The 17,330-nt window shown below is 41.2% G+C and overlaps 1 protein-coding gene across 1 annotated transcript; it reads left to right on the forward strand.

The window, feature by feature from the left end:
- The first annotated feature begins 15,800 nt into the window (after positions 1 to 15,800).
- Positions 15,801 to 17,018, forward strand: LOC113339474 (F-box/kelch-repeat protein At3g06240-like). Its single transcript, XM_026584738.1, has one exon. The coding sequence runs from the start codon at positions 15,801 to 15,803 to the stop codon at positions 17,016 to 17,018; it is 1,218 nt and encodes a 405-aa protein (XP_026440523.1).
- Positions 17,019 to 17,330: the final 312 nt, after the last annotated feature.

Consider the following 17,330-nt stretch of genomic DNA (forward strand, 5'->3'; position numbering starts at 1 on the left):
ATCTTGACGGTTGAGATTGTATTTAAGATGCTCATGCGGATTGAGAAGTATGTGTTTCATTTTGTGCTAATACGAGCTCATGTATTCGGTTTGATTATCAACCTTCGACACGAAAAAAATCCAAAAAAAATATGAATAAATGTAGCACATTCTTATCGACATTTTGATTTAAGAAAATCCAAAAAATGTATAAGAATAAAGTTGAAAAATAAGAAATCAATCGGATAATTGGTGTGTTTCTTTGTGCTTTTGTGCTTTCTCTTTGTGCTTCCGGATTGAATTTCGACTAGTTACATAGGTCATGAAGTAATTTTGACTAGTCATACATGTCATGAAGTAGCTTTAGTTCACATTAATAGCATGATATATCATCGAAATCGATAAATATGAAGCTCAATGTCGATTCAAACTTCAAATGTGGTATAACGACATACAAACTATGAACCAAGAAGCTCTGAGAGGGTTATGACTTCAAACTTAGCATGATGCATCATCAAAATCGATAAATATGAAGTTCAATGTCGATTCGAACTTCAAACTTGGTATAATGGCCTATAATCTATGAACCACAAAGCTCTGAGAGGGTTCTGACTTCAAAATTAGCATGATACATCATCGAAATTGATGAATATGAAGCTCAGTGTCGATCCAAACTTCAAGTTCGGTATAACGACTTACAAACTATGAACAAGAAGTCTGAAAGTCCACAAAAACGATGAATCCAACCATTTACTGGTAAGATTCCATGGAAATATTCTACGAAACCTTAAACACACACAAAACTTGGTAAGAACGATGAATCCATCCATTTACAGGTAAGATTCCTTCGGAATATTCTACGAAACCTTAAACAAACCCTATTTATGCACATTGGATGCAAACCAGACTCCGAGATTGAAACCTGGCAGCGAGTGGACTACTCTAAGTCAGAAACTTGGTAAGAACGACGAATCCATCGATTTACAGGTAAGATTCCTTCGGAATATTCTACGAAACATTAAACAAACCCTATTTCTACATATTGTATGCATACAAGGCTCCGAGATCGAAACCTGACCGTGAGTTGACTACTCTAAGTCAGAAACTTGGTAAGAACGACGAATCCATCCATTTATAAGATTCCTTCGGAATTTCTACTACGAAACCTTATACAAACCCTATTTCTGCATATTAGATGCAAACCAGGCTCCGAGATCGAAACCTGGCCGCGAGTGGGCTACTCTAAGTCAGAAACTTGGTAAGAACGACGAATCCATCCATTTACAGGTAAGATTCCTTGGGAGTATTCTACGAAACCTTAAACAAACCCTATTTCTCCATATTGTATGCAAACCAGGCTCCGAGATCGAAATCTGGCCGGGAGTGGACTACTATAAGTCAGAAACTTGGTAAGAACGACGAATCCATCCATTTACAGGTAAGATTCCTTCGAATATTCTACGAAACCTTAAACAAACCCTATTTATGCATATTGGATGCAAACCAGGCTCCAAGATCGAAACCTGGCCGCGAGTGGACTACTAAGTCAGAAACTTGGTAAGAACGACGAATCCATCGATCTACAGGTAACATTCCATCGGAATATTTTACGAAACCTTAAACAAACCCTATTTCTGCATATTGTATGCATACCAGGATCCGAGATCGAAACCTGGTCGTGAGTTGACTACTATAAGTCAGAAACTTGGTAAGAAAGACGAATCCATCTATTTACAGGTAAGATTCATTCGGCATATTCTACGAAACCTTAAACAAACCGTATTTCTGCATATTGTATGCAAACCAGACTCCGAGATCGAAACCTGGCCGGGAGTAGACTACTATAAGTCAGAAACTTAGTAAGAACGACGAATTCATCCATTTACAGATAATATTCCTTCGGAATATTCTACGAAACCTTAAACAAACCATATTTCTGCATATTGTATGCATACCAGGCTCCGAGATCGAAACATGGCCAGGAGTGGACTACTCTAAGTCAGAAACTTGTTACGAACGACCAATTCATTTCCAGGTAATATTCTTTCGGAATATTCTACGAAACCTTAAAAAAACCCTATTTATGAATATTTCATGCAAACCAGGCTCGGAGGCTGAGGATCAAATCCTCCCATCCTCATTTCTTCCAACGTTCTATATTTTTACTTCAACAACACTTATAAGTGTTGTTATGCATTTTTATTAAGAAAAAAAACAACCAAAACTTGTGAACGGTAAGGATGGTTGATGAGCTAGACTTCCATGCAGTAGATTCATGTTCGAATCTCCCTTCTAATCTCATTTTTTCCAACATTCTATATTTTTACTTCAACAACACTTATAAGTGTTGTTATACGTTTTTATTAAAAAAAAAAGAAAAAAAAAACAAAACTTGTGAACTGTAAGGATGGTTGATGAGCCAGACTTCCATGCAGTAGGTTCATGTTCGAATCTCCCCTCTAACACTATTTTCATCATATTTTGGTGTTCTTCAACAACTCTTGTGAAAATTGTGATAGGCTTAGTCACTACCTTTATGGAACAGAGTTGTTATAGCTAAATGTCGTCACAACGTTTTTGCTTAAGGAGTTGTCGTTTGTTTTCTTAGGCAACCCCTTGTTTCCTAAGGGTTGGCAGTGATGATATACGACAACTCTTCCTTTGAAACCAGTTGTAAAACATATGACTTTCTACGATGTTTAGCGAAGAGTTGTAAATATCCAGTTGTAGATGTATATTTTTCCCGTAGTGACTTCGTCCGGACTATTTTTCATAAAGTTTTTCCTCTTTTTTCGTTATCTCCACATGGGCTTGTCGGGACAGCTGTCTCTTTTCTTGCCCGATGATTTACTTATTCCGCGAGTTACTTTTTCGTCCAAGCTAGTTGATCTCGCCCATCGTTACTTCATGATTGGTATCTTGTGGGATACTTCATTGTTTCTTCGTGGCTCATATTCTCCTAACGAGTTACTTCGTCTTGAGGTGTTATCTCGTACTGGACTTTCACTTCGTTGTTCAGCTAATAATGGTGATTCTGACTTGATTTGACAAGTCCCTGACGAAGATTCTCGAGGCTCGGTACAAGATATTTTGGCTGGATTCCCGCGTCTTCCATATGTCCACGTGGAGGTTCGTATTTTGGTATCCACCCAATTGTTGATTTTTGGTTTGATTCTTGTTTTGAATTTTAATCAGTGAGTAGACACTAGCATTTCGTGTAAGCTTATACGGCTACATTTGAATAAATGACCTTTACAAGAACTAGAAGTCATCAAATTAGATACTAGATAATTATCACCTTTCCAAGTTGAATACGTGGGATAGGATGTTGGTCATTGTATCGGAAATGACTCGATGTGTAGGTACACGAAATAGGATTGCCACGTGTCGTACAAAACAGGGACGAAGAATCTCAGTCAAAGATCCCTGTCAGTGACTTGTCAAATCAAGTCAGGGTCGAACGGCGAAGCATAAACTTACACGGGAGATGGCATTTCACAATGAATCAAGTTAGAGTAACCACCAAGATATTAAGAGCGAAGTCACTAAAGGATAAGGTAATATTACTTGGAAGAAAAGACAAGCCGCGAGGTAAGAACATTGGAGAGCACGAAAGAAGACAGGTGTCCCGGCAAGGCCATGTGAAGGTAGCGAAATAAGGGGAAGAACTTTATGAAAAATAGTCTGGGCGAAGTATAAAGCAACTTCGTCCTAGCATGGCGAGATAAATGATCTATACACCATTAGGGTCGGTTGGCCTATAAATAGAGACTCTAGGGCAATGAAGAAGGGGACGGATCTTTTAGCAGAGGTGAGGAGAGTTAGTACCGAGGGTGTGTAACTAGGGTTTCCTTGTATTCGAACTTGTATTCATCATTTGGGGATCATTAATAAAATCTCAGTTCTTCGTAATCATCATGTCTTAGATCTTTGTACTACTGGGTTTCCAGTAGTTATATTTTGGCGTCTAGAAACAGGGAACTTAGATTGGGGATTTATCCTCATCTAAGAGTTATAGAGAAGATGGGGCTGTGGGAGTAAGAAGTCTTGGTATATTACCCCTTTAAGGTATTAGGGTAAGAGTTTAGTTGATATTGAGATTGGGATAGGTTGATGTCTAGAACACCAGATCGGGCGGCACACATGATAGAAACGAGGAGAAGCAAGCGGTTGGAATCCAAAAGAAGAGGAAGATTGGAACGAGGAGGAACATCGGTTGCAGGAGAAAGGAGAGACGTGAACCAGCGGCAGATTGAGGAGACCAACGAAGATGGCTTCAGGGAGGGTTCTGTACACACTTATGATACGAACACCATTGCAGGAAAATAAATGACTCGTGAGAAATGGAGGAAATATCGGTAAAGAATATGACGTTGGATCAGCTGAGAGAACGCTCCGCCTGAACGAAAACTAGACTTGGACTTAACAACAGAACAACATGCACGGTTGGTGAGACACAATGCCAGGTTGATGCAACAAAATAATCAACTTAGCGAGGATACAACGGCTGAGGCAATGGACGCGGAAGGAAACACGATATCTTCAGGAGAGGAAGAACTATGACAGGGGAGATATGGTCACGAGGACGACGAAGGAGGGCAAAGAAGGAGACGACGCAGAGATGGTAGCGAAGAGCATTGTAAATAACACAATGGGAAGACCAAAGGCGGAGATACGAAGAAGAACAAAGGAAGGAGGACAAAAGGCGATGCCAGATGAATCTTATACGAGAGGACAAACAAAGACAAAGACCCGGGGAAGGAAGGCTTTGCGTAATGAGAGGTTATCATCACGAAGAGAATGGAGGAAACCTGAGTCAAGAAGTCTTGAATGAACTGAGAGACACGAGGACGTTGATAAACAACTCGCGAAGAGGTGGAAGGGTGCCGTTAGCGGAATCAATAGAAGAAGCCAACAAGTCTCCATTTACCTATGAGATCATGTAGGCGGACATCCCAGAGAAATGTGTGATGCCGACGCTCCCGAGCATATTCAGTGGATCGGAAAATGTTATGCAACACTTGAAACAATATACTCTTTCGCTGATGCAGTGCGGGCGAAATGATGCGCTGGTTTTTCGATATTTCCCTGCGAGCTTAGCAGGAGAGGCATTGGCTTGGTTCGACGGACTACCAGAAAGATCGATTTTATCATTCAAATTTGGAGAGGATATTCTTGACCACTTACATAAGCAACAATTTGCTGAGTCCAGGGATTGATACTCTATTCAACCTAAGAAGGAGACTTACAGAAAGCTTGCGAGTATTAGTTACGAGGTGGAGAACAGTTTGCAGCGAGTTAGCAGGGAGAGTTGATGAGATGAACTTTATCTTAGCCTTCGTAAACGCCCTGATATCGACTAACATGTTGTATACTCAAATATTCATCATTCGGAACTCTTTGGAAATGAACGAGTTGAGGGAATATCAGGAAGAATATATAGCATTGGAGGAAAAGCAGAGGCAGGTCAGCGAAATGACGCCGATCCCGACGAAGGAGGGGAATTCAAGGCTATTATCGAGACCAGTGCATACCGTGGAGAATGAACCGAAATACGAAAAAGGGGAACCCTCTGCTCCAGTCCTGTCAAAGCTTGTAGCGGTGTCAAGCGGAGACCAAGAATGGATCGATAAACAGAGATACGAGGAGTCAAGACGAAGAAACTATGAGACACGAAGTTACAATGCGGGGTATCAACAAAGGAATCATCAGGGACCCATATTTGGAGAGCGGATACCGAATACGCAAACTTTTGAAGACCTGAAGCTTCCTCGACTAACCACAACCGTGGAGAAGGTATGGGAGGCCATAGTATTAACAGAGGAAATACCACCACCGCCAAATCTCGGAAAAGAACCTCCACCAGGGTCCCGTAGTCATGAAATCTGTAAGTATCATCGTTTCCATGGGTATCAAACAGGTGATTTCCGGAATGTTCGACGAATCATACTTCGCCTAATAGACCAAGGGAAACTTGCGCATTTCCTAGAAAATTATGCGCCGCCACCACCACCTCCACGTCGTGACGCTCAACCGATATACTGAATCGAAATAGATCGAGGAGCACAGAAGTTGAATTGTAATTCGATAATACATGCGGCAAAAAGTCTCCGGGATTTTTACGATAACGTTCTCAAGAGAGTCCATAAGAGGTACTTCGAAAGAAACATATCCAGTATCATGACGAAGGAGCCACTGGAGGAATGAAAGAAGACAGAAATAACATTCTCGACGAAGGATGCGCAAGAAGGGGAAACCTCGCACACGAATCCTTTGGTGATAACCTTGAATTTTGGAAAGTACTCCAGGTGGGAAGAAGACCCTGCTGAGAAAAAGAAGGTCTGGCGATAGACAGGATCTTGGTGGATACCGGGAGTTCTTTCGATATTATTTTTTATCATACCTTCAGAACCATGGGGTTACAAATATTCATATCTCGTGCCATCAACATATAACATATATGGGTTCAATGGAATTTCGTCAAAGCTTAAAAGGGAGCTGATTGTGAAGATTTTTGCTGGCGTGTTAGAGACAAAGGTCACGGTCTGTGTGATAGATATAGATTCACCCTATAACGCCCTCATAGGCCAGCCCTGGATACACGGGATAAAAGGGGTTGCATCGACATACCATCAAGCACTACAGTTTCCAATGACAAGCGGAATAGGCGAAATAAAGGGAGATTTGAAGGATGCCAGAAATTGTGTAACAAAGGACGTTCATAACTACGAAGAGAAATTGAGGAGAAAAGTAGAACAAAAGAGAAATGCAGGCGAAGAAAGAAGAGCAGAGCAGTTGATGGTATTCACAATTGAAGTAAGCAAGGAGACCGATGCAATACCGAAGGATGTAGAGGGGACGGATAAGGTGGCAACCGATGAATAAAAGAACCGCAAGATAACTCCGGAAAGGGGAAGCCAAGATGAGATAAAGCAAAGTGGAAAGGCGAAGAAAGGAAAAGTGGCTGATGGAAGCGAAGTCACAAGAAGCAAAAAGGAGACTCCCATTGCTAGGGAGAAACGAGCCCCACAAGAAGGAGCAAAGATGAACAATACAAGGAGAAAAAAGATACCAATACAGGAGGATGAGAAAGCGTTGAATCATGAGATTCTTCGGATAAGAGAAAAAGGGTTAGCGAGGTAGAGGAGATGAAACGATTGAAAGAGGAAATCCATCAGGAAAGACGGAGAAAGGAAGATCTGGTGAGGGGACGCATAAGGCTAGAAAGGCAAAACGAGAAGCTGGCAATAAAGAACAACCATCTAAAGGGGAAACAAGCGGAGAGCAATGCACATAGAGGAAAAAATGCTTCGGAAAGAGCGTGGTCAGCGAAGGAACGTCACGTATATCGACGAGATAACATGGGGCGAGATTAACGAAGTGAACGAGAAGACCTAAAAAGAGCCGTAGAGAGTAGCAAGAGAGAATTGAAGGAGAAAGAATATTTAATGCAGCAATCGGTGATGGCCAGTGAAAGGAAGAATAATATCCCCGCGTAAAGAAAGACAGTCAGATTGCCGCAAAAAATAACAAACAAATGCGCAAGGAACGAACCATGCAAGACGGAAATAGAGGCGTTGTTCTCGTTAAGGCATAGGGAAAACGAGAGCCTGCGAAGCCTGGTGGCGAGATGGGACGCTATTTGCAGAGAGCTAAAGGGAAGAATTTCCGAGGAAGATCTGGTGCGCTCATTCATCTATGCATTGTCGACCGGGAAACCGTTATTCGCAACATTGTTTAAGATATGAAATGAAGTAAAGATGAAGGAATTAAAAATATATCAATCCGAGCACATTCACATGGAAGAAGAGTAGAGATAAGTGAAGAAGATTCGTGGTAGCGAGATAAATGTACTTACTTTAATCTACCAATGGATGATGTATCAAATTTTCAAAAGGATATCAATAAAATTTTGGTGAATTTTGATGAATTATACATTTGAAAAGTAATCAAAGAAAGTAATACCTCAAAATTAGGAGGCAGCAAGATTCACGAGATAAACTGTTTCTAGGGAAACTTAAAACCTTCGCCTAGGAAGGCTGGGAATCCACGGCATGCACCCTAGTTCGCATGAAAGTGCAAGAGGCAAGACCTAACGCATGTCGTGAACAACTCTTAGACAGAAAGCTAAGGGAAATGATAAGACCTATCCACTGAGGGTCCCTTTTATGATGGCCTTCGGTAAGGGGTGCAGAAATATGACCAAGGCGCCGACGTATTCGGTTGAGCTGCGGGTTCCTGGGACGTATGGAGCGTTACCGGCCATGTACATCTGGCAAGTCTTGGCTACGATGCCCCGGATCCCAAAGAAACCTCACTTAGGGTATGACTTTGTAATCTTAAGACCTATCGGCGAAGGAAATAAGGAGTCACGAAAACAACTGAATGTCGTAATAACTAGATGGGAGGAGACCAACATGCATGTTTGGGTTAACCTCCTTGAAGGGGCACTCAGGGGGAATATAAAGGGATGGAACCCTCCAGATTAGGGAGATGTGTGACCAAAAAAGACGGCAATGTCATGGGGCTTTTATTCATGGGAATAATTAGGCCTGTCACATTGTCGCGAAGAAAGAGCTTAATAAATATGTTGAGACGAGGTTGATGGATTGTTGTTCGCGAGAATAACAAGCGCCTGAGACTTTGTCGAATTAATACCCTTAATGACAGGGTGAGGCACAATACGACCTTAATTAGGAGGCACAATAAGACCTCGAAGACAAGGGATAAGACGAATAAACAATAAAGGAAAATAGGGCAAAATTAAATCTATAAAAATCTAGATTTGAATAATCTCATCGTAGTCGGATACTGCTCAATAAGAACAAGAGGCAATTATATACTTTTATGTTTTATGTTCTTCTTTAGCATTGTCCTCGCAAGACTTGGCGTTTCACCTCGACGAGAAAGGAGGAGACGAAGACAAGAGGCAAAGGTAGAAGAAAACGAAATAAGAAAACTGAAAAGGAAGACAACATGAGAGCTACGGGCAAAGGTAGAAACATAAAATAAGACTCGGAGAGATGCTTCGTGAGCCTATGGGAAGAGAAGATTTTGTTAAGAATAAGGCACAGTTATACCCCCAACCTCGGAAACACAAAATAAAAATAAAAGGCAAGTATATACTTTAGATTTCGTTATTATTTGGAGCATTTCCTCGGTAAGTATATACTTGGCGAGAAAGAAAATCATAATATTAAGTAAACATATATAATTGGCAAAATGAAAATCATGATATTATAAAATAAAAATTATACCCAAAAAAGTTAAGATGTTTTGCCCTCCAAGCTTGGGAGCGCCTAGAAAGATAAATTATTTCCAACATATTTGAACATAAAAAATGAAAGGAGAAAACTAAGAATGTTTCTGAGGAAGGATGCCGTCAGTAACTGTTGTCTCAGGAACTTCGCCATATACTCCGCCAAAACCAGCAGCAGTACTAGCAGAGGCACCCTTGGATTTTTCTTCCACAACCTTAGTGTCATCGGTCTTTTGTCCCTCGTCATCCTCAAGAAGCTTTTCTTCTTCGATATAATCGACCCCTTCGTCCTTTGGCTTCTCGTCGTCAGAGAAAACTTCTAAAGGAAAAGTGGGAAGAGGAATGCCTTGTTCGATGCAGAAGTTGTTGAAGACGGGAACCAGAAAATTTTGGGTGTTCTTGCGAGCCAACTTGGACACCTTCTTTGAAGATTCAATAATCCCTTCCATATCAGCATTCAACTCGTCGACCTCCTCATTAAGGCGAGAAATTTTCCTGCGAAATTCATCTCTCTAATTGGAAAGACGAAGGACTTGACTCTTGTAACGCTCGTCCGACTCTGCGAAATAAACAAGATTTTATCAGAAACTGGGAGTTAAACCTAATCATAAATACCTCGGCTTTTACATCTAAAGCTACCTTCCACCTGAAGGATAGTAGTGTTTAGAGTTTCTTGGATATCAGAATACAAGTGATCAAGCCGAGAGACTTCGAGTTTGGAATCTTGGAGTTGCTCGCACAACTCGTGATACATCCTGTCCCAACCTTTACCATGAGGAGACTTCGAAGTGTCTTTGTCAAATTGAATGACAAGAGCACCTTTGTTCCTGCGAATATCTGCAGACTTGATTTGAGAAGAGGATTTAACGGACTTCGGACGTAAGGAAGTGTCCATCTTAGCTTGTAAAAGTTCCACCTTTTTCCTCAGGAAATCAATCTCTTCGTTTAAGCCATCTATTTTATTCCGAAATTTGCGAAGATCAGTTGAAAGTTTGGTTTTTCTATTGATCACACGCTCATAATCCTCTTCCAACCTCCTGTAATTGGCCATTGACGAAGAATGAATATTTCGCGAAGTGGTAAGGGAGTTGGTAACTCGCTGAAGGTCTGACTTGAGACGCTCATTGTCATCATGAAGATGGACATTTAGATCTTCGTTACGTGAGCATTCGACGGATAGGCGGTCCACTTGCAAGTAAAGGGTTTCGACTTTCTCATTCAAAATGGAGTTCTCAGAGATGTAAGAATCATTCTGGGTCACGAGGTTCATGTTTTCAGCGCGAGTATCTTCCAGCGAGGCGGAAGCTTCCGAGGCACTCATTTGACGTTGCATGCATCGAGCTTGACGAAACACAAAATAAAAAAATAACAGAAGTAAAAGCAAAGGTAAAGGAGGGATCTGCGAGGAGAAGGAACTTACTCTGGAGCTTCTCTATCTTCTGACTTTGCTTACTGGAATGCTCCCTTTCCTCCTGAAGATCCTTTGTTAAAGCTTTGATCTGAGCCTCGTCCTTCCTAGCTTTCTCGCGAACAAGCCTAATTTCCATAAGGCTAGCCATGCAGCGGTAGACCTCCTGCGATACAAAAAAATCAAAACTCAGAGAATAAATCTTGGAACAGAAGGGAAGCATAACGAAAAGGGCACAAAGGGCTCACCTGGTTCATCAAAGCTGAATGTTGTTGGAGGGACAAGTTCATGGAAGCATTTAGAAGCACGGATGATTCAAAGATTCTAAGGCACGAGACCTCGTGGCTTGGTCTTCGTGAGCTTTATCATAGACTTTTTGGAGAAACTTCATGTCCGGATTATAGAGAGGATTAGACAACACAGACGAAGCCGTCTGTTTCTTCTTCTCGCCGGTAGAAGGTTCCTCAATAACTTTCTTGGGGTACTCAACTCTAGTCTGAACAGGAGGGTCAGCAACCTTGGGGTGAGTAATAGAGTCAGCAACTTTGGGAGGAACAGATACGCGAGGTTGAGGGGGTTGTTGCTTGGGAAGAGTAGAGTGACTTTGAAGGAGGACGACATTCGGGATTGCCATCAAAGCATCTACATCCAGGAAATTTCGTGGCCTTTTGGATACGCCAGAGGAAGGGACACCCACTTGCGAAGTAAAAAGTTAGACATGTTCGATAGCTAAAAGACTGAGATACGCAAAGTAATAATGCCGGTACCTAATAAGAAGGAGGAGGAGTAGGATGATCTCTCCTTTTCCGACCCTTGACTATTCCCGAGGTGGATTGTTCGTCCTACGAAAAGAAAAAGCATTAGAATGTGGAGTTATAATGCAAACGAAAGTAAGAGGCGAGGTGGATACCTGTTTGGGAGCTGGCGACTTAACGATTATCTCTTTCTCCTTTCCTTACACACCTTGAGGAGACCCGCAGCAGGCATCACAAACTGAAAGAATAGAAGGGAATGAGAATAAAATAAAGCTCCAAGAAAGGCAAATCTCAGGGACAGAAATCATACCCCACTAGGCACAGACCACCGAAGTCTCCAAGGATCACAGCCCGCGAGGTAAAAATGTTTAGGAAGAGGCCCATTGCGAGGAACTCCTTTTTCGTCATAACCCCAGAAGAAGGGAACACCTACCACCAAGGGAAACTTCGCCCAGTCGTCATCAGAGAGACGAATTTGAGAATCCACGTCTAACAGAAGCGCCTTAACGGGAGATGATACTACATTTCGAACGAGTTCAAGACCCCACTCCTGATGCTCAGTCGTGCTTGTAAATTTGGCTGAATAGTTGGCCATGAAGGAGTCCACGTTGAAGTCACGAGAGTCAAATTCCTCTGCCGAAGAAGGGATATGCGAGGTACATTATGCGAGCGAATCCTGAACTCGTTGGAGATACGAATTGCATTACCAGAGAGTTGAAAGACCCCGCATTGCATCTTGCCCAGAATCTCGAGAAAAATGGGGTTAGAAGGATCGTAGAGCGGGAAAGATAGACCATCCCTTAGTTGACCCAATGAGACGATCATCTTATCAGCCGACCAGGTGTCCGACTGAATCCACCTGTAGTTCAATTCCATGTCCTGGGTATCAAGAACAGCAGGATCCACGGAAGAATCAATAACAGGGGTTAAGGTTAAACGCAACTCTTGAAGCTCAGCTTTAAATTCTTCGAGAGATTTGAGTGAAGCGGGTGCTGAGGCATTCTTGGGAGCCATGATAACAAAGAAGAGATGGGAAGCCGAGAAAAGAAGCGGTAAAGGGAGAAGTAAGAGCAGAAACCAAACAAGTATAAGGAAGAGATTGGAAGAGGAAGAAAAGAAACCCAGTCTCAGGTCGAAGGGAGTATTTATAGTGAAAAGTGGACAACCGGCCAAAAAGGAGGAGGACACGTTCAAGGAATGTTAACCGAAAATAAGCGGTTATACAGAGAACGTGGCCACGTGGAAGCAAGGGAGTGGAGAACGTGGCAGCCAAGGAACTCAAAGCGGTTCTTATTCCATTCTCGCGCGGCTCAAATAGAATAAGAAAAGGCAAAATGTAGGTACACGAAATAGGATTGCCACGTGTCGTACAAAACAGGGACGAAGAATCTCAGTCAAAGATCCCTGTCAGTGACTTGTCAAATCAAGTCAGGGTCGAACGGCGAAGCATAAACTTACACGCGAGATGACATTTCACAATGAATCAAGTTAGAGTAACCACAAATATATTAAGAGCGAAGACACTAATAGACGAGGTAAGATTACTTGGAAGAATAGATAAGCCGCGAGGTAAGAACATTGGAGAGCACGAAAGAAGACAGGTGTCCCGACAAGTCCATGTGAAGGTAGCGAAAGAAGGGGAAAATTTTTATGAAAAATAGTTTGGGAGAAGTATAAAGCAACTTCGTCCTAGCATGGCGAGATAAAACGAGCTGTACACCATTAGACTCGGTTGGCCTATAAATAGAGACTCTAGGACAATGAAAAAGGAGACGGATCTTTTAGGAGAGGTGAGGAGAGTTAGTGTTGAGGGTTTGTAACTAGGGTTTCCTTGTATTCATCATTCGGGAATCATTAATAAAATCTCAGTTCTTTGAGTTCATCATGTCTTAGATCTTTGATACTTTCTATTTGGGTGTACTATTGGTTTCCCGTAGTTACAAGATGCATGCGTTTTTTGTACTCATAAATATATGGAACCGCTGGGGTTTAAGGTTTTGGGTTACTGACAGGAAACAATTGGGAGTTTCATGGGACCCAACTTTAGTACCAAATAAGCTGACTTTGAATGCATATGAGACGTCTGGGGAGCGACGTACTTTCAGTTCCATAGAAAGCAAGTAAAAGCAAACAGATTTTAATTCCAATCCTGTTCAAACAGATCTTGCAGTGCGGAGTTCCTCTCAAATTTGTTTGAACTATCACAGTACCATCTAAGAAACGTGGAGGGATGAATTTTTTGCCTTCTTAGACAAATTAGAGTCGGGCAATACCTCCTCTACCACAGTAGCTATATCCTAGCTATTTGTGTCCTTCCTTGGGGACAAAACTTCTCGGGAGCCTGTCGCACCGAATGACCATTGCATGCTTTCACGAAATCCATACAATAAGAAGGCTAGTCTTGTCAAATCGCTTCCTTGCTTCGTGCAGCAAGTAAATGTTCATTGTTACTGTACAAATTAACTCCGGTATCGCATAAAATTACAAGCAAAAAAAGAGGACCAGGAGTGGAATAACACGATTATTTAATGATTATGTAAAATAGGGATTATAATTAATAATAACAAAAAACAAATATAAATAAAAGAAATTAATTTAATGCTCGACGAGTTCTGCCTACGTACACGAATGAATCTCGTAGAGAGGGGATATCTACAACAATTTCTTCCGATCCATTAGGATTTGCTGATGTATTTCTCGGTATATTTTCCTATATTTTGGGGATCTCTTTATGGTTGAGATCCCATCTCTATTTATAGAGTTAAATTTATGAAACAAACCCCAAATTCGAGATAAACTTTATATACAAAAATGTGGCCAACAAGATAGTTTGGAATATTCCAGAACTTTCTTCGCAGCGTCTTGGCCAACAAACAATCCATGGACCAGCGGGTATGCCTGGTCGGTCTTTACTTTGATCCCGACGAGTTGACTTTGACCGGCGTGTGACTTTTTGATATTGGCTGCATGTTGATTGGGACTATCGAGCTTTAACCGGCAGGACTTGGTATATGATTAGCTTGACTGGTTGACAGGTATAATGGGTAGCAGTTTGGATGGCAGACTGGTTATCAACGCAGTTGGAAAATGGAATTGTAGACTAGATGACTACATGTTAAACAAATTAAATAGTAAAACTGGATGGAATCAGGGGTGGAGCCAAGATTATGGGAAGGGATGCAAAAATTTGCTATAAGTGCAACCAAAAAATTTAGGGGTTTAAAAAAGCAAAAACAGTCTTGTTTCTTCTTATAGGACCTAAAATGGACTTTGGAACCAGCTAGACATGGAATGCAAGTGCACACCCTTACAATGGATAGGCTCCGCCCCTCCCGATGGCAACCATACACAATACAATGCTATTGTAATTATAGTGTCAGTGTCCGTAAAGTCACTGAGTGGTATTAGCAGTCACATGTGTTCGAAATTTGTCAGCTCCAAGTACTTCACCGATAAAGATAAAAATTACAGTAGAATTAGTATCCTTATGTATATTCAAAACTTAAGACTATACCGCAATCAGAAAAGTGATGAGAGAATAATACCAGTGTCCATTTGAATATACCCAGTCGGCCCAGTCCCTTGCAGATGGAGAGTAGCTCTGCAACTTCATATGGAGCATAACCGGATCAACAGAATCGAGTCCATGAACCGAAATGGATGAATAGGGTCGGACCGACGGTTGACAACCAATTGACTCTGACTATTGACCGATAGGGGACATCACGACAGATTGGGCAGGCTGGTGTGGTTGACGACAACCGAATGACCGTCGAACAACATTCTGGGCACTATGGCAATTTTAGTCGTGGTACAAATGACTAATTAAGATGACTTGCACATTTCAAACCCAACTATAGCAATATATATAAAAACTTTTGTCACTAATGCAAAAATCGAGTTGCAAAATGGAGGCTGAGAAGATGTTGCCCTCGACCAGATATTTCAAGGGCAGTTCCAAAAGCAATGTCCTCATACCCTCCGATCAATATAACATCATCATTCATGGAACATGGGTTACCATAGGATAAATCTCATTTTATGACAATCTAACCAAACGCACCCTACCAGGCACAAACAAAGATAAATGCATGCGGGATTTTTGTAGTTGTTGCAGAGATTCTATGTAATAAAAGTTGCTGTAGTAGGTAGATCCGTCTTGGAAACAGAGATAAACATAACAATTCCTACAAAATAAAGGGATTAGGGGATTTTTTTTGATGAATTGAAAACCCTAATTTGAATTTCTGATTTCCAATACATTTCATCAGCTTTGGGAATTTATCAATCAATGGATGAAAATCCTCTAACCGAAGACTTGTTGATTGAAATTCTATTATGGCTCCCGGTAGTATCGCTTTTACGATTCAAGGCCGTCTGCAAACACTGGAGATCGATAATGGAAAGCTCAGATTTCATCCATCGACATGCCACTTTCGAAAACTCCACAAGTAAGTTGGGTAATTTCATCTTTCAATATCGTCCTAAACATATTAAGCGCTATGACTACAAACCATGTTTTTTCGTGCTATCTTCGTCTCGTGGTAGTGGTGACGGCGGAGAAGAAGAAGATTACGGTCAGTGGAGTTATAAAAATTTAGGTTTGGCACCACATTTAAGTGATGATGATGAGTATGATATGTATGCTAAGTATCCTCCTCAAGCAAATATGGTGGGCTCTTGCCATGGCATCATTTGTATACATGATCCTCATCTTAGGGATGTTATCCTTTGGAACCCTGCAACTAACAAGTATAGATGTCTCCCTAAGTCATTACCTCTTCTAGATGAATTTGGTGCATTGCAAACAGAGTTCGTTTTGTTTGGTTTCGATTGCGAAACATATGATTACAAGGTCATAAAAATTGCTTTTTTCACAATTATCAAAAGTACAGTTGATGTCACTCCACCAAACAAGATTCAGATATACAGCTTACGCTCGGATTCTTGGAGGTGGTGTACCGATTCCAATTTACATGCTCACTCTTATCAGGGAAATTCTGAAAATCAAGGTCGATATCTTAATGGTAGTTATTATTTTTTAGGTAAAACATTTCACACAAATGAAACCAGGCTTGCTTTCTGGCGTTACCCAGTGCTTCTCTCATTCAATTTCAGCAGAGAAAGTTTCAGGATGATACCTCTTCAAGACTACATCTCTAGGATAGATATAGTAGGTGAAGGTGATGAGGGAAAGATTGTTCACATTAGACTCATTTCAGAAAATACTGCTAATAATGACGTGATCAGGAAAAGTTCTACATATATAAACGAAGTATATGAAGTGTGTGCTTTGAATGATTATGATTACAGTTGTAGTGGTACGAATGCGGATAATGACGAGTACTCATGGAGCAAACTACATACATTCACTGTTAATCATCTATCTGGCCGCCTTGGGCCTAAGGCAATTACGAAAGATGGAAAGCTCGGTTTTCTTTGTGGTTATGACGGTGGTCTGGTATTTATTAACTTTCTTACGGGAGAAATGAAGGATATTGAAATTGTTGATGCCTCTGTGGAAGGTCTAGGTGATGTGCTCAGAGCCGATGTTTACAAGGAGAGCTTAGTCTCAATCGATAGTGCATTTCCTAGCAGCAGCAGTTACTTGAAATGAAATCGGTTTTCGCACCATTTACAATTCTGGAGTGCATATATGGCACGGTTTGGCATGATGCTGCAGCGACACAGTGTAGCTGCTTAGTGTGATTTTCTTTTTATTTGTCCGAATGCATAATTTCCATTCAATGTCCACAAACATATATTTTTTCAAGTATTATGGAATTCCCGGAGCTTTTAATATACGGAGTACTTTGTACCTCTAATCAACAGTTTGTTGATTCGTTTCATTTGATTACAGTCATTTATTTTTACAGTGTTTTGTGTTTGTGGCAGTGTTTCGTTTTTTACCCAAATATTGCTGATTAGC

This window comes from Papaver somniferum, unplaced genomic scaffold (assembly GCF_003573695.1).
Source record: "Papaver somniferum cultivar HN1 unplaced genomic scaffold, ASM357369v1 unplaced-scaffold_21, whole genome shotgun sequence".
Taxonomy (NCBI): Eukaryota; Viridiplantae; Streptophyta; class Magnoliopsida; order Ranunculales; family Papaveraceae; genus Papaver; species Papaver somniferum.

Bases quoted from the DNA above. Each gene is read 5' to 3' on its own strand.
- LOC113339474 (XM_026584738.1), top strand. From the start codon at position 15,801: ATGGAAAGCTCAGATTTCATCCATCGACATGCCACTTTCGAAAACTCC.